This window comes from Pelodiscus sinensis, chromosome 11 (genome assembly GCF_049634645.1).
Source record: "Pelodiscus sinensis isolate JC-2024 chromosome 11, ASM4963464v1, whole genome shotgun sequence".
Lineage (NCBI taxonomy): Eukaryota > Metazoa > Chordata > Testudines > Trionychidae > Pelodiscus > Pelodiscus sinensis.
The window spans coordinates 25,125,556-25,151,072 of record NC_134721.1 but is presented as its reverse complement, the minus strand read 5'-3'; the positions used below and the strand labels follow the sequence as shown (position 1 = coordinate 25,151,072).

The following is a 25,517-nucleotide window of genomic DNA, read 5'->3' as shown; positions in this document are numbered from 1 at the left end:
GGAGACAGCCATTGTAATATCTAATAGGCAAGGAGTATCTGAAAGAGATGGTGCTCCTACAATCATCGTAATAGTGAGCGTACACTGAGAGCATTGGAGACTTAGGTGATTTGGATCTGGGCCTTAACAATAGAGGAGAGGGAGATTTGTGTCGGTGTTGATAATAATGGTAGGATGAGAGAGAAGGGTGTGCCATTGAACCGTAGCTTTCCGTGGTAATGTAGTGCCGGGGAATCTCAGCAGGTGGGGCTGGTGGCACCGATGAGGGAGAAAGAGGTGCCAGAGTGTAGGTGATTCGTTCTAGGCTGGGGGAGAGGGTAGTGACCCTGTGTGTTTTATGACGGGCCTTAGCCAGTGCCGACGATGGTACAAGCGGAGCCTCAGTTGAACGTTGAGAAGTGGGAGCTCTGACTGGTGGCAACTGCAGTGCCGGTGGCAACTGCGGTATTAAGTGCAGTGCCAGTGTAGAGTGGATTGCCAGTGCCAACCATGATGTAGGTGCCGATGGCAGTACTGGTGCTGCCAGCGGTGCTGACGCCGGAGGCAGTGCCGACAATGATGTGGGTACCACTCCATGAATTGGCAGTGATTTCCATGTTGGGCTTGGATCTGGTGCTGACATATTGCAGCTCAGCTTCGTTTTGTCTGTATGGCGTGCGGGAGCCATACCTGAAGTGCCCGGCTTGTCACTGATGCTAACACGAGCTTGTGGCAAAGATTGTGCCAGGGAGGCCTTCTTTTTTGTGGAAGAGTGAGGCCCTGGCAATATAGCCTGCCATTTATCAGCTCTAATTGAAGCCAACTGGGATGAAGAGGGCTGTGTCTGTGAGGGCTGGAGTGCTTTATCAAATAAAAGCATCCAGAGCCTCATCTCTCTGTCTCTTAGTACGCCAGCTGTTAGCTTCGAGCAATGAGGGTACTTCTGGGGAACATGCCCTTTGCTCAGACACTGAATGCAATGGGAGTACCTGTCTGAAGTGGCCATGGGCTCCCAGCAGGAGTCACATTTTTTAAACCCGGCAGATCCGGGCATGGTCATATCTCTCCTTTTTATCTCTTTCTTTTTGGTTTGCTTTTTTTTAGGTGAGCCGTACTCAGCTGAGACATCTCTCTAACTAACTAACTAACTACTAGCAACAATAGAGAACTAACAAACAACTAATTACAGGAGGCCCCCGACTTGGGACGTGATCCATTCCTGGGGAAGCGTTGCAAGTCGGGGGCATCATAATTCGAGCCCTCATTCACGATAGCCGCCATGCAGGGCCGAGGACATGAGTCGAGGGTTTCCAGCCCCTTCTGCACTTACAAACATGGTTGTAAGTGCTGGGGGTCAGAACTCGGGGGGCGGTCGCATGTTGGGGGCCTCCTGTATTTTGCCCTGACAGAATTTGATGAGAGGGAGCTCACTCTGTCTGCAACCAAGGATGGTTAGAAGAAACTGGCACGAGGCGCCTAACATGCATGCACAGTCCAGCAAACTACTGCTGACAAATCTCCTATCTGCCGTGCCGGAACAAGCCTGACACCTACAGTGGAGCGCCCATGGGGACACACATCTCAAAGACAAATCAAGAGCTCTGGCCCCTTTTATCCCCGAAGTGATGAATACCAAAACTACATTCTGTTTCTGCTTGTATCTCCCTATTACAAGGGACAGGAAGGCTCTCTGGGAGTGCAGTCGCCCTACCCCCACAGAGACTTTTCTCCACTTGCTTTCCCAACAGCTTTGCTTACCTTGCACACAAACCTGCTTCTCTTAGTTTTTGATCACACCTTGGTTAACTTATATCGGTGGCATATTCAAGTAGGCAAAACCACATTCCCTTATGTGGAAGAGGCATGACTTAAGGCACTGCTTGCTAAATAATTTTAAGAACATATGTGCAGCATATATTTAGAAAGTCTGGTGGGTTTAACCATCCATATGGATGATTATAAGACCATAAGAAGGGCCATACTGTGTCAGACCAAAGGTCCATCCAGCCCAGTATCCTGTCTGGAAATAGTGGCCAACACCAGATGCCCCAGAGGGAGTGAACAGAACAGGTAATCAAATGGTCCCTCTCCTGTCATCCATTTCCAGCCTCTAACAAACAGAAGCTAGGGATTCCATTCCTACCCATCCTGGCTAATAGCCATTGATGGACCTAACCTCCATGAATTTATCTAATTCTTTTTTGAACCTTGTTAAAAATCCTGGTCTTCACAACATCCTCGGCAAGAAGTTCCCCAGGTTGACTGTATGCTGTGTGAAGAAAAACTTCCTTTTTTTTTTGTTTTAAACCTGCAACCTATTAATTTCATTTGGTGACGCTTAGTTCTTATGTTATGCAAATAAGTAAATAACTTTTCCTTATTCACTTTTTCCATTCCAGTCATGATTTTATAGACCTCTATCATACACTCCTTTACTAGCCTCTTTTCTAAGCTGAAAAGTCCCATTCTTTTAAATCTTTCTTCATATGGGACTTGTTCCAAACCCCTAATCATTTTTTATGCCCTTTTCTGAATTTTTTCCAATGCCAATATATCTTTTTTAAGATGAGGTGACCACATCTGTGCACAATATTCAATATGCGGGCATACCAGGGTTTTATATAGAGGCAATAAGATATTCTCTGTCTTATTCTCTAGCCCTTTTTTAATTACTCCTAACATTCTGTTTGCTTTTTTGATTACCGCTGCACATTGAGTGAGTTTTCAGAGAACTATCTACAATGACACCAAGATCTCTCTCGAGTAGTTACAGCTAAATTAGTCCCGATCATTTTGTATGTATAGCTGGAATTATTTTTTCCAATGTGCATTACTTTACATTTATCAACATTAAATTTCATTTGCCATTTTGTTGCCCAATCACTTAATTTGGTGAGATCTTTTTGAAGCTCTTCACAGTCTGCTTAGGTCTTAGCTATCTTGAGCAGTTTGGTATCATCTGTCAATTTTGCCACCTCCCTGTTTACCCCTTTCTCCAGATCATTTATAAATAAGTTGAATAGGATTGGACCCTTGGGGGACACCACTAGTTACCTCTCTCCATTCTGAAAACTTATTTATTCCTACCTTTTGCTTCCTGTCTTTTAACTAGTTATCAATCTATGAGCGGACCTTCCTTCTTATCCCATGACAACTTGCTTTACTTAAGAGCCTTAGATGAGGGACTTTGTCAAAGGCTTTCTGGAAATCTATGTACATTATATCCACTGGATCCCTCTTTTTCCACGTGTCTGTTGACCCCCCTCAAAGAACTCTAGTAGATTAGTAAGTCATGATTTCCTTTTACAGAAACCATGTTGACTTTCCCTCAGTAAATTATGTTCATGTATGTGTATGACAATTTTATTCTTTACTATTGGTTCAACTAATTTGCCCGTTGAGTTATTAATTTTCCAGGGATACAGTAACTGCCAGCTTTTGAACATATCTCTTGATAACAGTGAGTTGGGGTACACTGAGTGTGTCAAGCCTGAGAAGAGTTGCTGACTCAGAGTACTGAGCCACCTGTGGAAGTCTGTGTCACCAAGTCTTGTATGTGTAATATAGCCTTGCATACTACAGACATACTTATCATAAACCAAACTTCTTAAAAGTGAACAGAATGTAACCCTTCCAGATCACGAGATGACACCTGAATACTCCGCTGTCTTTGTGCTTTCTCTTACAAGCATCCAAAATGCCATTTTAAGATTTTCCACATGGTGGTTTCTGTAAATCACCCTACTCTCTTGGAGCGCTGAGGTGCAGGGAAAATTCTGAACTTGTATAAAGCCTTTTATTTCTCTTGTATCATGGACATATTGGAGAGTAGATTAACCGGGGGAGGGGAAAGGGTGAGAAAAGGGGAAAGAGAGAGCAAATGGTATTGCCAGTGATCTAATCCTTCCTATTAGAGGGGGAAACAAAACCCCTTATGATATCTAAGGAAGAACTTGCCTTGTAAACAAGTCTCCTGTATAGAACAGAAACAAGAATGGGAATGATTGACCCAGAGGGGCAACCAAAAGCAAGGAAAAGTTTAACAGATCTTAGATTTTCACTTCAGTGCAGCAGCAGGTATTAGAGCGAAGGTCCTGTCTACATTACAGAAAAAACTATGCAAATGAGGAAAATTAGTGGATTAAAAGATCCTTTGGCCACAACTATATTTTAACATTATTTGTATGTTATCTATTTAATGTGTATCAGGTTGTATAAGCTACAGACTTGTGTTTCATTGAAAGGATCTCTCTATTATAGCATTCGCTCTTGTTAAGGTTTTTGTACTTCTCCCTAGGTACCACACATTAAATCCCCCTGAATCTGCCCCAATATATCACTTAGTGTCATAGTAATCCAGTATTTGAAGACGACTCAATTTTTACAGTATATATAAATGCCAATTATAGTACTACTTAGGTTCTTTTATCTGAGCATTTTAGGAAGGTGGGTCACCAGAATCATGCTCTTTTTACAAATGAGGAAACCGAGGGCCAGAGAGATTATGTGACTTACCCACAGTCATAAAGTCAGGCAGTCAAACCCAGAAGTCAGTTCTCCGGATGCCAGCTTCTTGCTCAATCCACATTTGATACTGAAATGTTTCATTTATCATAGCAGATCAGACAAGCAGTCCATGGCGCCCAGTAGCCTGTCTCTAAATAGAGTTCAGTGAGTAGTTTGAAACAAATCATTTATTAGATGAGTTAGCCTCATTTTCTGCATGTGGAACAGCCATGAACAGCTCATTATTTCCTTCAGTTTTATTATTAAAAAATTTTAATGGGCTTTTTTAGGTTGCTTTAGGAAGTTTGGATAATTATTTTAAAGCTTCTTCATTAGACCAGTTCTCTGTGAGTACATCTGATTTGCTATTTGAGCTGTGACTGGTCAGATCATTGCATAGTATCATTTCTCTTCCCTGACTGGAGAAGCACGCAAGCATGTCAGGGCGCAAACACTTACACATGCAAATTTCACATTAGGCTTCCATGTGATTTTGATATTTGATTTTTGGAATTTAATTTACTACATGATAGTAAAACTGAATGGCAAAAATATTCGTGGAGCATGTATTCCAGAATAAAGTGAACATGGTATCAGCTAATTCACTTTTAAAATTCCAGTGAAAGTACATATACCTTTTTAAAAAATCTTTCAGTATTCCACCAGCTCCATATTCAGAATATCTGGCATCCAATGTTTCTTACAACATGGTGGCAAAGACAATTGCAGCAGGAGAACAGGAATTTCTTCCTGACCCCTGCAGACTACCTTTGAAACATAAGATCTAATTCAATCCATCTAGCTGCCCATCACTAGCATATAAAATACTATAGTCCTAGACACTAATTTGACTGATTTGAACTCAGTATCTTGAAATTTCATTTGATTTCACCAAAGGATTTTTCCCTCCTTCATTTGTGTTCTCTAAAACCCCTTAATTTTCAATTGAATGGAAATATAGATTTGGACTCGGGGGGCTATTTCTTCCACTTAATGTGCAATCCCAAAAAAATAAACAAATACATTGACACAATGTTGAAGAATGAGACTCACCAGTTTAAACTAAAGTGACTTTTACGGAGTAGCCCAGCTGGCAAAAAAAAAAAAAAGTATACATTTAACTCTGAAACCTGAAGTGTTCTTTGAATATGTTTTAGCCTTAAAGGGATCACAGACTGCAATTATATAATTCTTGTTAACTGATGTTAAAGATAGGCTGGAAAGAATGTATGCTGAGGCCCTGTAATAAAATGAGCTCCTTTACTCCTTTCAAATGTTTGCAAGTCTTGGAGGTTATCCAAAGGTCGAATACAGGAAAAGTCTTGGTGAACAGAAAACATAATCATAAGCTTTTTTAATATGAGCCCTTCTTGTAATAAAATAAAATTATTGTAGGGCAGGGGAGGGCTAGCTCTGTCTCCTTAGATCTAGGGCCAGGGGGTCTGAGCTTTAATCAACTGCTGCAGTTTTTAACCCCCACCCCGCCCCCCACTGAGCTTGTCACTTAGAGAACCAAGTTTAGGTGCATCAGGGTGTGGTGGAAAAAGTAGCAGCAACATAATGAGTTAGGTCCAGCAGTTTTTACATAGGTACAAAGACAAATGTCTGGAATTGCACCCCCTTGGGTTCACTGCAGTAATGGGGACAGGCACTCCCCAAAAAATAAATATACAGTTCTTCGTCAATGGCTACCTCAGCCTAGGAATGACGGAACAATACAACCTTCTGTATACATTATGCTTTTTGGCCTGAAAGCTCCAAAATTACTTTACAGAACAGATAAAGAAAAGTCATCTGCCACTGAAACGCAGCTGCTTCTGAAGTGGAATAGAACCACTCTAATTTCATACAGAAACCCTACACAACAGTGCTGGAAGGAAAGGGAATCGTATGGAGAACACCACATCCAACTGCAGATACAGGGGAGCTTGGAGAAGCAGATTATAATAATCCAAATAGAAATTTGGAGAGAATACTAGGGCAGCAATATTTGCTTTAGCAAAAGTGCTGTAGGTTCTTTAATGGCCATGAGAGGTCTCGACAGAAATACGAGCATCAATTTTGCTTTCAATAAAGTACTCTCCATCCCACTTAACCCTCAAGTCATTTATTATGGAGTCTATGTCACATGATCTGAGCTTTACAACCCCACTGAGACTAGGGCTTTCCCATGTCTTCATTGACCAAAAAAACCTAATCTTTCAATGTGTGAAAAACTCTTTCCCTCTGTGTTAGTGTCATGATCAGCATACTGAGGAACAATCCCAAGGGGACTTCTGTGACCTCATCCCGTCAGAGCCCTCTGGCAGAAGTGCTGGGTTAAACAGCATTAATGAGCACACAGAGATCCTGAAACCTGAAGGATCCCCCATTATACTGAGGAAGTTGCTCCTCCCCAGTCCAATTTCTTCCTGTGCTGCACTACTTCCTTTACTCATGCATTTCCTCCTCTTCTTTCCCCATCATCATGTCCTGGGGGAAAGAGCCCTGCCCTCTAGATTGCTGAGCAGAGTTATGAAACAAAGCAGGACTTCAACTTTCCCTCCACCCAACCAAAAACTTTACTCCAGGGTTTACGCCCGACCCAATGCATGCTAGATGAGGTGTTGGGAATTGTAATTAATGTGGTGTAGATGCCAGTGCAGTGTGAACACGTGGCTCAATCTTGCATGCCATGGCTCCACAAGTAGTCCAGATGAAGTCAGGCAAGCAGGATCCAGTCCCTGTTGAGTATATTTACTTTGACTCCAAGTCACAGTGCACGAATTCACCCACTAACTTGGAGTGCAACTGTCACCAGTATATTTTCCTGCTCACTCCTGTTTCCAGAAACAGTATTGGAGGGGCCAGGTTTTTCACAGTCAGACAGACAAGCCTTCTAAACATTTAATAAACTTCTACACTTGGAATACAGGGCATATTTATTATTTGAACTTTTTCATTGAGGACCCACCCTCTCTCTAAAGGGATGTAACTGGTCCATATTCAAACAGCAACAGAACTGGACACTGCTTGTAGACCGTGTTCCTTTTTTGGTGGTATTACACAAAGCAGCACTTTCATTTCACTTCACCATCCTTCATCCCTTCCTCCTCTTCTCTCTGCGTGGGATCCCTCAGCTTTAATCTTGCACCACTCCTTCTGTCTTTAAGCTGAAAATCCAATAACATACATTTGTCAGAAAATTCAGTTAAACCATGCTCTTGAGAATTCCAACTTTTCCCCGTTCAGGTCCCAAATCATGATAGCACCAAGCATGTCCTAAAATCCCACTGATTTCTAGGATATGTAAACACATGCTTACGTAGGTGTCAAAGAGAACATGTGTCAAAGAGCCCATCCTGAATATTTGTCTCTACAGGGGCCCAAGGTAATAGATGATATCCTATAGAGGGGACATGTGTGCTGAATGGCTTGTTGGGGACAGACAAGGAGAGTGTCAGAGTGAGGTGAGCCCAGGGGTCAGTAACCAGGTCAGAGACTGAGGATGAGAACATGTATTAAGCACCAAAAGCCTGCGGGGTGCTGAGCCCTGGCAAATCAGGTCTCCTAGCTCCTTGAAAAATTGCCTCCACGGATTTAAAAGTCAGGCTAAAAAACAGTTTTTTCACCCTCAGTGAGCTCACCAATAGCACAAAGGATTTTGCAGAAATTTAAAATAAAAATTCACCTTGGGGCAAATACCAGGTATGGGTATTTTCTGATCCCAAAACATGAATGTTTCAGGACATGAGAACGGAGATGGCTGCAATGGAAAGTACTTTGCAATCGATGTGATTAAATGACTGAACAAGTTGAAAGCTCTTACGAAAAAAAGGGGAACAAGATGGAAAAGGAAGGGAAATCCCAAGCAGCAATTTTAGTGAACTTCAAACTCTCTCAACCCTCCCCTGGCTTGAGGCTAAGCATGAACATATTCATTTCAGCTAAGGTACATTCACAAGGCAAAGTTGAAAGACTAGATTTATTCTTAATTATGGAGCAGCCATGCCCTTCCTACCCCATATAACTGGACACTGGCCAGACAATGAGTCTGTGAGCCTATGACTATTTTAAAAAGGCAGTAAAGGGGCACTATATATATCAGTGGTCTCCAACCTTTCTAAGTGCAAGATCACTTTTTGAATTTAAGTGCAATGTAATATCTACCTCAAACCCAAATACCCTGGCCCCTTCATGCCCCTTCTCCAAGGCCTTGCCCCTGCACTCTCTGTCCTCTCTTCCTCCCTCCCCCATTCTCCCTTCCTTTCACTAGGCAGGGGCAGAGTGTTGGGGCTCATGCTCTGGTCTCGGGCTAAGGTATTTGGAGTGTATGGAGGCTCTGAGCTGAGCCTGGGGCAGGGAATTGGGATGTGTATGTGGGTGGGTGTGAGGGGGGGTTCAGGCTCTCTAAAGGAGTTTAGTTCCGGGGGGCTCAAGGCTAGGACAGGGACTTCGGGTACAGGAGGGGGTTCTTGACTGGGGCAGGGGTTCGGAGCTGGCTCCAGCTGTACACTGCTTACCTCAGGTGGCTCTTGGGTGGTGGTGCAGTGGGGCTAAGGCAGGCTCGCCCCTGCCCTGGCCCTGCACTCCTTTCAAAAGCTGCCAGCAAACTCCCTCCATCCCAAGCCCTGTTGTGCCGCGCCTCCCCCATCCTTTCCCCACCCCCCATTCTGTGAAGACAGAATACAGGGTAGAAGAGGGGGCACCCTGACATCAGTGCCACCTCCTCGCTCTTTCCTGCTCTGTACCGCAAGCAGGAGGCCCCCAGGAGAACGGGGAGCTCCAAGACAAAGGGCAGGAGAGCCACAGCAGTGTGGGGAGGGGCAGCTGAAGTGCTGCACTTTGTAGCTCTTGGCCATACCAGTCGGGATCCCCTGTCAGAGGCTCCATGATCTACCAGTGGATCCCGATATACTGGTTGGTGACTACTGATATACATTCACTTGATATTCATGCAAGCTGGACACCCATGTTGCTGTGATTGCTACCTCTGCTGCTGCTGACTGCAGCACCTTGGCTACTTCTGCGTTTGCCACCCTCTCTGCTACTTTGGCTATTAACTTCAGATCAGCTTGCATTTTCACTGCTGCTCCTCTTCTTCCTGGTGCTTCCGCCACTGCTGCTGCTGCAGCTGCTCCTTCTTGTGCTTCCACCACTGCTGCTGCAACTGCAGCTCCTACTGGAGCTTCCTTGGCCACTGCTGCAGCAGCCCCTTCTGGTATTTCTGCTGCTCCTGTAGCAATGATTCCTTCTGGTGCTTCCACCACCACTGCTGCAACTGCTGATCCCTCCGAAGCTTCCACTCCTGCTGCTGGTGCTTCCACTGCCGTGGCAGCCCCTTCTGACGCTTCCACTGTCACTGCTGCAGTGACTCCTTCTGGTGTTTCTGCCACGGCTGCTGCAACTGCTGCTCCCTCTAGAGTTTCCACTTCCACTGCTTCAGCAGCTCCTTCTGGTACCTTCACCACTGCTGCCTCCAATTCTGCTGCCGTGACTCCTTCTGATGCTCCCACCACTGCAGCTGCAGCAGCTCCTTCTGGTGCTGCCATGGTCACTGCTGCTGTGACTCCTTCAGATTTTTCCATCACTGCTGCTACAACCGCTGTTCCTTCTGCCCCTGCTGATACTTCCACTGTTGCTTCAGCAGTGGTTCCTTCTGGTGCTTCTACCACTGCTGTTTCCATATCTGCTGCAGCAGGTGGTGGTGCTGTTGTCTGCAGTGTAACTGAGCAACTATTCAGCAAAATGCACCTCCCAGAACACAGTGCAGGCCTGCAGAATCTGAAGAATAGCCCTGATCCTTTTGACAAAACATGCAATAAATAAATAAATAAATAAAATCACATAACTACCTTCAAAAACATTGCCTCACAGTATAACAAACAGACGAGCAGTGTGGAACCCTGGAACCAGATTAGCTGAAGGACTGTTTTTCAGCATCCAGTCCCTTCTGCACAGGAACTAAGGAAGCTCCTAAGCCTGCCAGCCTGAGGGGCAAGACTCTGAGGTGTAGAGTTCACATAACTCAGCCGCCATACTCAGATTCCAGTATTACTGCTATCCAGATCAGAGTCGCTTAGGATTTGGGACCTGATCTAAGTTCAGTGGCACAGCCATTTACCAGCTTTTTCAGTATTTGTGAGAGTGAGTGTGTGTGTGTGCGCGCACGTGCAATCAAGTATGAGACCTGGGAACATACAAATTGAAACGTGTGCTTTTCCCAGACTACCCTATGGGCAGGAAAAGTTAGGCACAAGTCAAGGAGTTATTGTATTATCTTCGCCCAAAATTTCTGCCGTGCACCTCAGTTCTGGCCCAAAACACCCCTTGCTGTTCCAGTACGGGGCTCCCAACATAGTTCTGCCAATGCAGTCCAGAAGGATACTTTTAAAATAATGCTGCTATTGAACTATGCCTTGGACTAGGATATTCCTTCTGGTGGCATTGGAAAATCATCAGCCCATATGGAAGGGGTTTTGACAATCAAACAACATTATTTTTGGTAAAAATTTGTAACAGTGTAATACACATAACTGACACTGGCAGACATGATTAGGCAGTTCCTGTCTCAAGTTTACCTTCTCTTCTTCAGGTTTCTTTTCAGAGGCTGTATTAAAACTGTTGCATCTGACCTATTGGAAAGATCAGGCATTATGTTATCCAATCCATATAAAACATACTTATTTTTAATTACAGTATAAATACCTTGTATCTAAAACAACACACTCTGAAAATATAATTTCTGTGAGGATACTGCAATCTAGCTGCCAGTTACAGGAGCTGGTTTCTGAAATTCTGTTGACAGTCCTTTCCAGGAATGCTAAAACCAGGACATAGGGAGGACCTGTGCAATGATGCTAGACGGCCCAAAGTGTTTTTAGTTAATATGCAAGTTAAAGAGTAAGATGGATCTATCAAAGCAAAGGGATCTGTGATCTATCAAAGCAATACATATATAGGGCTCCTGGGTCCTATTCCTCACTTGGCCACAGACTCACTGTACGACCTTGGACAAATCACGTCTCTTCAGGCCTCAGTTTCCCCATCTGTAAAATAGAAATAATGATACAGGGCTAAATTCATTAATGTTCACAAAACCCTTTGAAATACTGGCATGAAAAAGTGGTCCAAAAGCAAAGGATTATTATTTTCTCAAGGTGTATTTTTCTATCACAGCATAGAGTGTATATATTTGTTCTAAAAAGCAAATGATAAGTGTTTGGTTGCAAAATTGTATGTAAATTGCTTTGTCAAAGAATAAGTGTCTTACAGGGATCATCTTAAGGGAAAAATCCAGCAAACAGGGTAGAAAAATATGAGGTTTTCCATTTGTGAAATGGTGGTAGCAGACCACTCCTTTAGTTGTATTACCAGGCTCAGAGAACTGGAACTCAAATTCAAGCAGAGACTTTTTACTGGGACCCCCAAGCTAACAACTCCAACACTTGGAAAAACTGGTCAGGAGGGTGATTTTATGTGTCATTCAACAAGGTGATAGTGGGGATGGACACAACAGTCACTCCCAATGAGTAGCCCAATCAGAATCAGCAGACATTCTGAGAGACTGTGGGATTTGCAATGTGAGCACACTCCGGACACTGCAGAAAGGACAGTGCTGGCTAGTCCCAGTCCAGGTACACTTCACATATTGCTACACAGGAAGTCTTGCAGCATTTTGCGTTATGAAATGGTGATGACATGATCATTCAGTGCCATTTAGTGGAGTGAACTAGAGAAGAAAACAAAAATAAGGCTAAAGATGCCATGAAAGAAAGGGGGTGGGGAGCTAAATGCCAGGTGTTGAAGAAGAAAATAGAGACGGTGAAAAGCATAGGAAAGAAAAAACAGGAACAGGAGAAGATAGAGAGATGGAGAAAGATTTAAGGTAACAGAAGAGAAAGGGAGAGAACAAGCAGGAGAAGAGAAGGAGGAAATCACCAGACCGTTGCTCAAGGAGGAAACAGCCATGCTTAGATTATGTGTATGCTGCAATACAATATATGATTGCAACTGGGGAGACCATCCTTGTATTAGCTTTATCCTTGTATTTGATAAGAATAGCAGTGTGGATACCGCAGTGCGGATACCGCAGTGCAGGTTTCAGCAATGCAAGTAGGTATCCACGTTCCGGGCTGACTGGTAAAATACATGCTGCCACATCTTCATTGCTATATTTAAGAAATGCCAGTGCAGATAGAGCTAGGCAGGGATATCTACGCAAACTGCAGGCACAGCTTGGCCTGCAGCATACTCATGCTCTGTGCTGTACTCGAGACCTGGTAGGAGATGTAAAGGCAAATGCTGCCTGAACGAATCCTGCTGGATGCATGTAGGTGACTCACCTAGATGTAACTGCCGCATTAACAACCTACCTAAATATCTACTTCATTAAATAGTAGCCCTGTAGGTCTGCTGACAAGAACCCATTTCTCTCCCCTTTGGTAATTACCCCAGAAGACTGTCATGCTCACTGGCCAAGAAACATGCAACAAGCAGCCTTTCGTGCTTTGTCCCTAGCTGTTCACATGCAGCAGGTAAAGGAAGGCTGATGTCTACCTGACACACCCACCCCCAGCCACATTCACACTTTCCCATTGCCAAGACTTTTCTGGGTGGGGTAAATATAAACTCAAGAGAAAGACAGAAGGAGCTGGAAATGGCCCACGGCACCTCCCCCACTGCCCACAGAAAAGTAGGGTAGGTACCGACTGTGACAATTCACAGTTGGTAAGGTTGGTTTAACTGTGATTCAATGTTTGGAAGGAAGGAGGAGATAGCTGGGCTCTACAAACATAAGGAAAGGAAATATGGCCTTGAGACTAAGGGCCTGGTCTAAGATTCAGGACACAGGCTTCCCATGCACCTATGGGGGAAATCTTTTAATCTATACCTGTTTCCTACCTGTAAAATTAATAATGGGTATGTTTACACTGCAATTAAAAACTCATGGCTAGTCTGTGCCAGCCAACTTGGGCATGAGGGGCTTTGGTGAAGAGACTATCAACCTGCAATATGATCTAGAGCCCTGTAGTAGAATTGGGATCCCGTGGGTCCCAGAGGACCAACTGACATAATAATTTGTTAAGTGGTAACAGTGTACTGTACTATGTAATAACTGTGTAATGTACTTCATTGTGGGCAGGATAGGGTGGCCAAACCCAGACTTCAGTAATTTGTGAGAAAACACTTAAATCTCTCATCCATTTGTCATACATAGAATTTCGGCAATGTGAAGCACATTTTTCTTGTTTTTTAATAAAGGTTTTAATACTAAAATTTAAAAGAAGGATTGAAATAGATTTGATGGCCATTGCAACAGGAGTTGAAGTATTTTTACATGATATAAGCAAGAGTTATTTTATTCTTTTAGTGATAACAATTATGTCTAAATTAGGGTTTTTGTTTATTTGCTTTGGGAGCAATCTGTCTCTCTTATGGGATTTGCAGGAGTTAAGGTTTTTGCATGTGGAAGCAGGATTAAAATGCAAGAAGCATTACAGGTGGGTGGGAATGGGTACTGCAGGGTGAGACAACATCAGGATTAAAAACATAGTCCCATGCAGGGCTCTAGAGCAAATGTTTGGATTGGGCTAGAGCTTGAGCTCTAGGATCCCATGAGGTGGGAGGGTCCCATAGCTTGGACTGGAGCCCAACTGCCTACATGGCATTAAATAGTCCCACAGCCCAAGCCCTGTAAGCCTGAGTCAGCTGGCATGGGCCGGAATCGGATTACATTGTTCTGGCCATGTTAAAAAGCCTTACGACTATTTCATTGAAACTCTCTAGTGCCTTGATACTAGAAGGAGGGACTTGTAATTTGGCAGTGCTGGGAAGTCAGGGTTGTATCTTTTGCTGTCCTTGTGAAATTCATCCACATTTGGCCAAGTTATAAACTACTGAAAAATCAGAGTTCAAACATACTCACTGAAGAGCTGAGTTTGGCAGCTAAATTCTCTTAACTTCCCAACCTTAATGCTCTTTTATTATACGTTTTAAAATGCAATGTATAAAAACAATAACTAGTAACCTTTAGTGACATCGAACCCTGCCCCACGTTTCCTTTCTTGGTTTAGAGACAAACAAGCCCTAGATAACAACAAGCTATCCTGTGGCATCTTAGGGTACATCTACACAGCCACATTATTTTGAAATAAATAGCATTATTTCAAAACAACTTAGTCTGTGTCTACGCAGCAGGCAGTTATTTTGAAATACTGTTGAAGTACTGTCAAGCTGGAGGACTTCTTACTCCAACTCCTGTAACCCTCATTGTATGAGGAGTAAGGGAAGCCAGAGGAAGAGTGCTCTATTTCGAAATAAGTGCTGTGTAGACACTCCCAATTTCAAAATAAGCTATACAATTGACGTAGCTCAATTTGTATAGCTTATTTTGAGTTAAGCCCTGCTGTGTAGATGCACCTTTAGACACTAATGCTTTCATGGGTAAAACCCACTTTATCAGATGAGTAAGCCTTAGAAAAATGGCATGTTATGACATACATTCAGCTACTGCACGGCAAACTATGCTGATGGGGTTCATTCATTTACAAAATTGGTTGTTGGTCAGGAAACACAAGGAGATTCATGCAGTTGCAAAGCATAGTTGGTTACATAAGAACGTCCATACTGGCTCAGACCAATGGTCCATCTAGCCCAGTATCCTGTCTTCTGACAGTGGCCAATGTTAGGTGTCCCCAGAGGGAATGATCAGAACAGGTATTCATCAAGCAATCTGACCCTTGTTACCCATTCCCAGCCTTTAACAAAACAGAGGTTAGGGACACTGTTCCTACCAATCTTGGTTAATAGCCATTGATGGATCTATCCTCCTTGAATTTATCATTCTTTTTTGGACCCTGTTAAAGCCCTGTTCTTCACAACATCCTCTGGCAAGGAGTTCCATAGGTTGACTATGTACTGTGTGAAGAAATACTTCCTTTTGTTTGTTTTATACCTGCTACCTATTCATTTCATTTGGTGACCTTTCAGTTCTTTTGTTATGGAAACAGGTAAATAACTTTTCCTTCTTCACTTTCTCTACACTAGTCACGATTTTATAGACCTCTATTATATCCCCCCTTTTCTAAGATGAAAAGTCCCAAACCTTTTAATCTCTCTTCATATGGCAGCCATTCCAAACCACTAATAATTTTTGTTGCCTGTTTCTGAACTTTTTCCAGAGCTAAGATATCTTTTTTGAAATTAGGTGATCACATCTGTACACAATTCAAACAATCCTGGGCCACATGAATGAAACACCTAAGATTCAGCAAACAAACATCCTTCCTGCCCCAGATTCCCATGAAATTCCAGATGAAGAGAAGAGTCGTCCATATGTCCCAGGCAGAGCTCCACTAGGATTGGTGTCATTCCTTCTCTAGCATCTGGCCCCTGCAGCTAGTCACAACAGTGTAGGACTTAAACAGTGTAGAAAGCAGAGCAAGATAGGAGAAATACAGCAGAGTTGGCAAATTAGCACTAGAGCTACTCTGAGACCGGAGAAATGTTGACCCATCAGACATTCTCTTCTACATTCATGTCAAAACTGTTATTACCCAACTCAATCACAGAGCTTAGGTCATTAAACAATACTGATGAGAATGCAGTGGAGAATTCTAGCTTCCTATCATCATATCATTGAATTGCTTCTTCATTCTCTCACATCAGGAATATATGATTTATATCACACTTTAACAGCTCCCAAAGAACCTAAAAAAATTTACCACGATGCTTATGGTAGAACTCTTGAAAAATCAAGGTAATCATTGACAAAAACAGAATTTCTAACGTCAAAACTTTCTAATTAACAAGAGGGTCCTCAGGAACATGTAGCCTCTCCAGCATGACAGCTACACTCCGAGATGAAGATTTCTATCCACAACTTTGACAAGAGAAGTGTGGAAATGTTTGTCAGTTGTTGATCTTTCCACAAGAGCCTGCAGAGATGAAAAAGAAAGAAAAGGTCAGCCTAAACCATTTCTGTCAGTCTGTTCTAGGGATGTAGTACAATATGTGTAAAAGGCAACTTCCTTCTTAGTGCAGTCCCTCTTACTTCACCATAAGGAGACTTCTTTGCCATTCCTATGAAGTAGGAGGTGTCCGTAAGTCTGAACATGAAAACAGGTATCAAGTCCAGAAACACACAACGGATGGCCTGGTGTAATTGGATAAGGCTGTGAATTCAAAATCCACCTTCTTCTCTCTGCTACTAAAGCCAGATAGCCAGTAGAATTCAGCATACCTCATGTGGACTACATAAAGGGCACATATCCTTTGGCAGGTGCACAAAGAACCTTTCTTGTTACAATCCAACCTTCTCCCAAACAACATTTACAAATTATCTGATGGGGTATTTTTATTGGCCAGTCTCCGGTAAAATGGGGATGAAAACAAAATATTCTGATTCCATATGCTGCATAGGCCAAACTGGTAGAGTCATACAATTATGACAGAGGGAAATCACCTTAATGGAAAAGCTTTGCTTAAAATTTAACACAAATGTTAAGCTGCAAAACAAATTTTTAAATGACTGTTACACTAATAGTAGAACCAGGAGAGAAGCTGCTTTGTTCTGCTGGAAATTAGCCTTTCAGCGATGCTGTCCCAAGTGACAATTTGTTTAGCAATAGGGCTGGCACCATGAAGTAGCTCCAAAACACCACCTAGTATTTAAAATTCTATTTACTAAAGGTCGGATCCCTGACACAACACTCAGCCCAGCGCTGCACTGGGATTGTACAGGTGCCTGTGAGGGTGAAGGAAAGAATCCCTGCCCCCAAGCAAATCACTTAACAGGATTTTGTGGCTGATCTTCGTCTATTTAGATTGTAAGCTCTTCTGGTCAGAGACCGTGTTTTGAAGTAAATGGGAGGTTTGCAACCAACTTCAATGCAAGCAGGGTGTGACTGTATTTCATATGGCATCAAAGTCCATACCACAGTGCACAAGAAGGAAATACTATTTTACTCACTCTTGAAGGCAGCTATCTCTGGCGGGGAATGTTATGCTCATTTACTACTAACACTACACAATAATTTAGGAGAAGTAGGAAAGAAAAACATGAAAAAACAACCAGCCCTGCTCATATCGTGGAAATTATTATTTGTGAATCAATGAGGAAAATGTGCCAAAATTGTTACATATTTTATTCAGTCACCTCTAATAACAGAAAACATAGAGCTAAATCAGGGTAGCCACAATGCAATTGACTGAGCTGGAATTTAATCAATTTTTGCAGAAATTTCTGTGTGGTCTTTAATTACTGCAAATGATCAGAGATTTTTTTGGCAGGGAAAGGGAAGCAAGCAAAACAAAGCGTTTCTGGGTTCATAAGGAAGCACTAGCCCAAACCCCTATTATCCAATGAGAAAGACTTCACCTCCCTAGTGAAAGGTTTCTTTATCTTTTGAAATAAGCCAAAAAGTTCAGATAAAATGTTAGCAGTCTTGAAACTTTGCCAGAACTTATGGTTCTCAAATTCATATTTTTCAGGAGAGAAAAATGGTAATTTGTCTCTTCTTGCTGTGTTGTACTGCATAGTTATTGCGTACTTCACTTGCAGCTCAGGGCAAAACTTGGGATATACTAAAACCCCAAAGGAAAATCCACTTGTGGTATTACCAGCATAAACCAAGGAGCAGTAAAACTCTCCTAAGACTGTTCTTAGGAGATTCCCAGACCAAAGATCTCCAGATTAGTTTGTATAAACCTCTGGATAAACATCTGAAATGTGGAAGGTTCAGTCACAAATTAGCCTTTTCTACTGCACCTCTCACACAGACCCTTCATATGCTCCTGGTCTATTTGGGTTGTAGAGTCTTGGGGGCAGGGACTATGAACTTTTGCATTTGTGCAATGTCAGCACTATTGGACCTTGATGATGAGCCTTTTAGACATTATTGTAATATAATCATAATCTGATGCTATGGGCCAGGACTAAACAATGTGATCTTCTTCCCCCAGCAGCCCACATCAATCCAGGCCACTATAATATTGGTGTCAAATTAATCATACGAGCAAGTTTTAATACATGAAAATTCATTAGACACTGTGCACCCAAGTGATCAGAAAGCAGCAAGTGAAATAAAATGACCAAGTCAAACTAGAACAAAAATAAAAAATGTTTATGGGGGAAAAATAATTGATATATCCATCCAACTATATGCTACTTCTGGAAGAGATGAGGGGAGGACAGAAGGGGTCCCATCAGTGGGGTCAGTTTTCTGCTGGTCCTAGTTTGGGGGAAATAAATCCCATGAAGACAAAGTGGGCATTCTAACACTGAGCTAAAATTCCACTCTTTTCCCCCTTGTATAAAGCGAGCAGTCTCATAAAGAATCAAAATGTAGATAATCTTCAGGGTTATTGTGATTTGACTATGAGCTTTCTCATCAGGCTGCCAATGGGAAAAGAAGAGGGAGAAAGCTTTCTGAATCAGGCTGTTATCATTTATACCACATTACAATCCAAAATGAAAAATGACTTGCTCCAGATTTGATAGAATAAAGCATCTTGAGATGCAATAGAAGTACCCAATTTTCAATAAAGATATTAAACCTAAGCTTCAAAAAAAAGGGAATAATTACATCGTTTTTTGCTTTGAGTTTTAATGTTAAAAGTGTCAATTTATAAAACTAGGTGAACAGCCACAATGCATAAGCAGACTGTAGCTAATTAGGCCCCTTTTGATCCTTTATTTTGCCTAGAAGCTTATTTAACAACTTTACACAAAACTCAAGGTTTCTGCACACTCATGGACTGGGGGAGAGAAGGAAGACTCAGCAGGGAATAATTCTTTATGCTGCTTGTTTAAGGTAGACATCTCATCATTTCCTAAACCATACAGCTCTATCACCCAAACCAGCGAACACTTCCTAGCAGCAAGATCTGCTCTTATTTGAGGTTTTTGGATGGGAAGCACTATACAGCCTTATTATAAATAGTAAGGCATTAATATATTAATAGTATGATCCCCCACCACCACACACACTCAATTTGAATGGCTTTAGATTAAGAAAAGAAGAAAGAACTAATGTCAAGCCTTCATAAGAGCTCATAGTATGTGTGTCTCCCCATTACAGGCTGCCTCTGAGAACAAACTGACGGCTGACTCTGCCCAGTAATGGCGTTCTTAGAAATCTAAAGATGCAACATAGAAAGAAGAAAAACATTGGTGTTTCATAGCCGAATAGATTTCATTTGAATTGTAGTGCAGTATTCCAAATGAAGATGTAAAATCCCTCTCACCTGGGACAACTAATACTAAACCATGAAACAGTGCACAAGGGCCAAATTCTGTTTAATTTCACCAATGCAAATCTGAATAACTTAGAAAAATTATGGCTTTATTCTGGATTTACACTCAAGTAAATGAGTGTCAAATTTGGTTTTCAGGGATAGACAATATGGGACCTAATAAGACTTTTCCACCTGTACATCCTTGGTCGTGCTATATAACACCACCTTTTTTTCTTTCCACAATGGGGTCCTCCAAAAGCTGCCTCAGAGACTTCAGGATCTAGCATCACTTTACCACCAATTTGTTCTCTCTGGGGCACACAGATGGGCACGTCTCCTGAACTGAGATGGGTAGCAGGAGACAGGATTAACAGTCCTGAGCTCCTGTCTCTAGAGTTCGAGGAGACTTGCCACAGCAGCAGACACAAAACTCCTGATCTTTTGGCAACATGAAGGAGAATCATCAGGCCCAATGAACAGACATCTGGAGGGCCAGGAGAGCCAGAGGGACTTAAAAAACAATAGTCTCAACTAACAAAAGCAGTTGCTAGTTGAGTTGACTCCCGGGCTCAGTAGAGGATTAAAAAAAAAAAAAACGATCTTGCATCATCACTGAGACTAAAATGTGGGGTGAAAACAATGAGGTTACACAAATATTAGCTGCTATGTTGCAACAGGAAGATGTTTACTAAGGAAGTATTTCAGAAGAAACTGGCATTCCTGGGAATATGAACTGGCAGGAACTCTTTCCTTTTAGCCAAGACTCATCTGCAACCCACACAGCTGACAAAGCAAGACTAGGCGTTGTCAGGGACCAGTCCAACTGGGAGAATAACCCCAGCCAGTCACCCCTCAGACCACAATTGTGAATTATGTATAAATTCCCTCTGCCAAAGACTTTCAGATGGCCAGGCAAAGGATGCTGATACTATCAGAGAAGGAATTGCACCCAGGCCTGCTAACCCACAAGCCTGAGAGTTTGGACTCCTGATACCTCTTATGAGGTATCAGCTGCTAGCTCCCAGTAAGGGAGGAGGAGGATCCTGAAGTCCATATTTTACAGGTATTTAGGAGCTGTTCTACTCAGTAATACTGAGTGATTTAGGAGCCAATCATTTTTCAAAGTAATTTAGGCACACAGAAGCCTAAGTCTCATGGAAAATCAATGAGAATTATGTTCTTAGGTGCCTAAGTCGTTTTGAAAGTAGGCTTCTATATCACATAGGTGTAATGTGATCAGTGCAACACTTAAATACCTTTAAAACTCTGAAAGCCCAAGCTTCTCTGAGTCTTTGTTTCTATAAAGGAGAGACATGCCAATGGCACAGGGAGGAGTGGGGATTGCGAGTTAGGTTTAATACATTAATGTCTGTACAGAACTTTGAGAGCCTTTGATTAAGGTGCTAAAGTAAGGCAGCATTGTTGTTGCCTCAGCCTGATCCTAAGAACTGTAAAGTGAGAAACACAACTCAAATCCTCAGTCCTCCTTCTGCCTCTGGAACAGAAGGGGAGGTACTAACCCCCTTCTACTGTATCCCAATTGCAAAATAAGCCACTCCCACTTCTTTTGGCCCTGCACCAGTAAGCAGTTGCAAGTCTCTTGTCCCTACCCATCTCACTTCTGACTCTCCAGGAGCTCTCTGTATTGCCCACCTGAGCATGCATGAATTCACACCACCCTCTGCTTGGGCTTTAGCATCAACCTATGCCCACCTCTGCTGCTTCCTAAATTGAGGGAGGGAACCTTGGGGAGCAGCAGGGAGGTTCCAGCAGCAGGGAGTGGGGTGAGAGTTTAGCTCCAGCCAATTTCTCTCTTCCTCAGCACTGTGTTGCTCCTACAGGGAATCTGTGTCATTCTGAAGATATAACACCCCTCAGAAGTAGCCAATTAAATCTTGGACTGTATCATGTCCCCATTAGAAGGGCCTAGTCCCAGAATTGAGATCCTTAGCCAAACTCAGTCCACCCCCATCTCAGGTCTTTGCCCACCTCTCCTCTTCTACAACATGAATGTTTTCATTTTAACCTCATTTACAATTCCATCAGGTGTATAAGATGTTATAATTTATCAGTTACTGTCATGGTCATGAGGGATGGCCAGCAGCCTGGGGACTAAGAGGTTAACTATGTCCCTAAACATAGCCAGATAGCATTCAGGCAATAGAAATGCAGATAGAGATTTTCAAACTGAGACAAAGGAATTTTGGGGTTTTCCTTCCTTTGTCTCTGTACAATTTTCTCTCCAGATACTGAGGGGGACAGACAACATGTCCCTCTCCAAAGAAAAGACTCTTCACCATCTGAAAGTAGGGCAAAGTCTAGAATAATTCCATTAGGTTTTATTGTTTTATGGTTTGGGAATGGGAATCTGATGTCTGTGCATTTAGAAATGGGTTTTCCTTTCCTTTGTAACTAAGTTGGAATTGGTCCTGCCTAGAGCAGGGGGCTGGACTTGATGACCTTCTGAGGTCTCTTCCAGTTCTATGATTCTATTATTCTAAGTTTTGTTCCCATGGAAAATTACTCATGAGTTCATTAATTGGTGGCTCTTACCATCTAGCCAATCCAGCTATGCTTGTAACAGGAGTACTGTTGTAATAAGAAGAAGTTACTCACCCTGTGTAGTAACGATGGTTCTTCGAGATGTGTCCCCGTGGGTGCTCCACTCCAGGTGTCGGGTCCCGTCCTGGCGCCGCTGGTCGGAAAGTTTTCCATAGCCGTAGCCGGGCCGGACCGCGCATGCGCGAGCGCAGCGTGCGGCGTTCGCGCCTTTGCAACGGTCCGGCCCCTGCTTGTCAGTTCCTCTCACCGCTCGGTCCCTGGAAGACAAAACAAAGAGACCCGGAGCGGGGAGGAGGGTGGGGCGTGGAGCACCCACGGGGACACATCTCGAAGAACCATCGTTACTACACAGGGTGAGTAACTTCTTCTTCTTCTTCGAGTGGTCCCCGTGGGTGCTCCACTCCAGGTGAGTACAAAGCAGTAACCCAGAACGCGCTCCGGGTCAATTATTTTCTACCGTGGACAGTACCGCCGAGGCTACCGCAGCGTCTGAAGCCCATCTCTTCGTTATGGCATAATGACGTGCGAAAGTTACACTAGAAGCCCAAGTAGCCGCACGGCAGATATCCGCTAGGGAACTCCCCTTGCGAAGGCGGTGGAAGTCGCTACCGCTCGTGTGGAGTGAGCCCGAGGCAAAGAAGGAAGAGGTTTGTTTCTAATTGAGTGACATTCCGTAATGCAGAGCGTAATTAATTTTGCAATGCGCTGAGTGGAAAGTGCCTTGCCTTTCGATCTAGGTGCCAGGGATACCAATAACCTGTCAGTTCGTCGCCATTGGCGTGTTCTGTCTATATAGAAAGACAGCGCGCGTCAGACGTCGAGTGTGTGGAACAGAGCGTCTCTACTGGAGGAATGAGGTTTGGGATAAAAAGTCGGGAGAACGATAGGCTCATTAATGTGGAAAGAAGAACAGACTTTGGGAATAAAGTCCGGGTGTAATCAGAGCGTTACTGTGTCTTTGGAAAAAATCGTAAAGGGAGGGCTTGCCATCAGCGCCCCCAGTTCCCCTACCCGTCTTGCCGATGTAATCGCAAGTAGGAAGACTATTTTCATCGTTAAATAATGTAGCGAAACCGATATCAAGGGTTCGAAAGGTGGGTACATAATGGTATCCAACACTAAATCGAGATTCCAAGACGGGGAGGGTGCGCTTTGTGGCGGATATAAGTTTTGGAGTCCTTTCAAAAACCTCTTTGTAATCACGTGGGAGAAGAGCGCTGAACCTTCTACTGGATGGTGAAAAGCACTGATGGCTGCCATGTGCACTCTTAGAGATGATAGTGTAAGACCTGAGTTCCGTAAATAAAGGATGTAGTCCAAAACATTCTGTAGAGGAGATGATAGGGGGTGCATGTCGTTCTGAGTGCACCAGTCAGAAAATCTTCGCCACTTTGCCAGGTACGTATTCCGCGTAGACTCCTTCCTACTGTGAAGAAGTACTGTCTTGACCTCTTCAGAGCACAGATTTTCGTCTCCTTTCAACCACTGAGAAGCCACGCCGTCAGATGCAACGGCTGCAGCCTGGGGTGTACTAGCGCACCTCGTTCCCGCGTAAGGAGATCTTGATGGAGAGGAAGAGGGTAAGGTGGCTGAATTGACATCCTGTGTAAGAATGGATACCAGGCTTGTCTGGGCCATGCTGGCGCTAGCAAAATGACCGTCGCCGCCTCTAATCTGATTTTCTCCAGTGTCCTGGAGATAAGTGGCGTGGGAGGAAACGCGTACAGAAGTGCCTTCTTCCATCTGATCAGAAGTGCATCGCCTAGAGAGCCTTTGCCGAGTCCTGCTCTTGAGCAATATAGGCGACACTTCCTGTTGCTGTATGTTGCGAATAGATCTACCAGTGGGGTACCCCATCTTTGAAATATCGCAGATAGTATGTCTGTCCTTACTTCCCACTCGTGGTCCGTGGGGAATTGCCTGCTGAGGGAGTCTGCAATTACATTGGCGGTGCCAGGTAAGTATGATGCTGTTATGGTTACGCTGTTCTGTATGCACCAGTTCCAACACCGTACTGCTTCGGCGCATAGGGAGCATGATCGTGCTCCTCCCTGCCTGTTGACATAATACATCGCAGCTACATTGTCCGTCAATATCCTTACTGTGAGACCTTTGATCTGAGGAAGAAAATGTTTGCATGCGTAGAAAATCGCTCAAAGTTCCAACAAATTTATGTGCAGACGCCTCTCGCTGAGCGACCATTTGCCCTGGATTCGTTCGCTGTCCATGTGGGCCCCCCAGCCTATGAGCGAGGCATCCGATGTTATCTGTACCGTTGGTTGTTGTCGATGGAATGGAACTCCCGGCAGGAGGTTTTGCTCTTTTGTCCACCACTGCAGCGATCTCTGAACATGCGGAGGTAACCACACTAGTTTTTGAATGTCGTGTCTCACGGGGACATAAACCGTGGACAGCCAATGTTGGAGACTCCTCAAGTGGAGGCGCGCATGAGGGACTACTGTAGTGGCTGCTGCCATATGTCCCAGGAGACGAAGGCAATTGTGTACCGATACGGTCATGTTCCTTGTGAGTATAGTAACCAGATCCTTGATTACATGGATCCTTTCTTGAGGTAGATAAGCTCTCGCCATGCGCGAATCTAGGTTTATCCCTATAAATTTTATGAATTGAGTTGGGACAAGTGTCGATTTTTGCTTGTTGAGAAGGAGGCCGAGTGATTCGAACGTTTGCTCGATTGTCGCCACCATCTGTGATGCCTCTCGCTGCGTGGCAGCTTTTATCAAGCAGTCGTCCAGGTACGGGTATATTATCACCTGTAACCGACGCAGATGCGCTGCTACAACAGCCAGGGTTTTTGAAAACGCTCTGGGAGCTGACGCAAGCCCGAATGGTAGAACCTGATACTGGAAATGTTCATGGCCTATCACAAATCACAGAAAACGTCTGTGAGCGGGATGTATTGTGATGTGAAAATACGCATCTTGTAAATCGAGGGCAGCGAACCAATCGTTGGGATCGAGGGATGGTATTATAGAATTCAGGGTCACCATTTTGAAATGCTGTTTGCGAAGATAATGATTCAAACCTCTTAAATCGAGAATGGGTCTCCAACCCCCCATTTTCTTTTCCGTTAGAAAGTATCTGGAATAGAACCCTCTTCCCCTGAACTGATCGGGGACCCTCTCTATTGCTCCGATATCCAGGAGGTGATGAGCTTCCTGTTGCAAGAGATTTTCGTGAGATGGGTCCCTGAAAAGGGACGGGGAGGGTGGGGTGGTGGGGGGGATAGA

The 25,517-nt window shown here is 43.6% G+C and overlaps 1 protein-coding gene and 1 long non-coding RNA gene across 12 annotated transcripts in view; both read right to left on the bottom strand.

Annotated features, from left to right (window-relative positions):
* The window catches only part of LOC142831015 (uncharacterized), a 61,583-nt gene extending 56,954 nt beyond the window's left edge, over nucleotides 1-4,629 (bottom strand). Inside the window, exon 1 of the long non-coding RNA XR_012906604.1 lies at nucleotides 4,495-4,629. This is a non-coding gene — a long non-coding RNA (uncharacterized LOC142831015). The remainder of the gene's footprint in view (nucleotides 1-4,494) is intronic.
* A 2,721-nt stretch (nucleotides 4,630-7,350) lies between these two features.
* LOC112545315 (uncharacterized) overlaps nucleotides 7,351-25,517 on the bottom strand; it is a 44,620-nt gene continuing 26,453 nt past the window's right edge. For 3 of the 11 annotated variants that reach the window (XM_075938814.1, XM_075938815.1, XM_075938818.1), the window contains 4 exons: nucleotides 16,191-16,403; nucleotides 11,046-11,099; nucleotides 9,456-10,267; nucleotides 7,351-7,637 (listed from right to left, as the gene is read on the bottom strand). In XM_075938814.1, coding sequence (XP_075794929.1) covers nucleotides 7,545-7,637; nucleotides 9,456-10,151 — 789 coding nt within the window. In that variant the 5' untranslated portion in view covers nucleotides 10,152-10,267; nucleotides 11,046-11,099; nucleotides 16,191-16,403 and the 3' untranslated portion in view covers nucleotides 7,351-7,544. Of the gene's footprint in view, nucleotides 7,638-9,455; nucleotides 10,268-11,045; nucleotides 11,100-11,449; nucleotides 11,514-16,190; nucleotides 16,404-25,517 lie in introns of all 11 variants that reach the window. The other 8 variants (XM_075938819.1, XM_075938820.1, XM_075938823.1 and 5 more) reach the window with 6 other exon arrangements.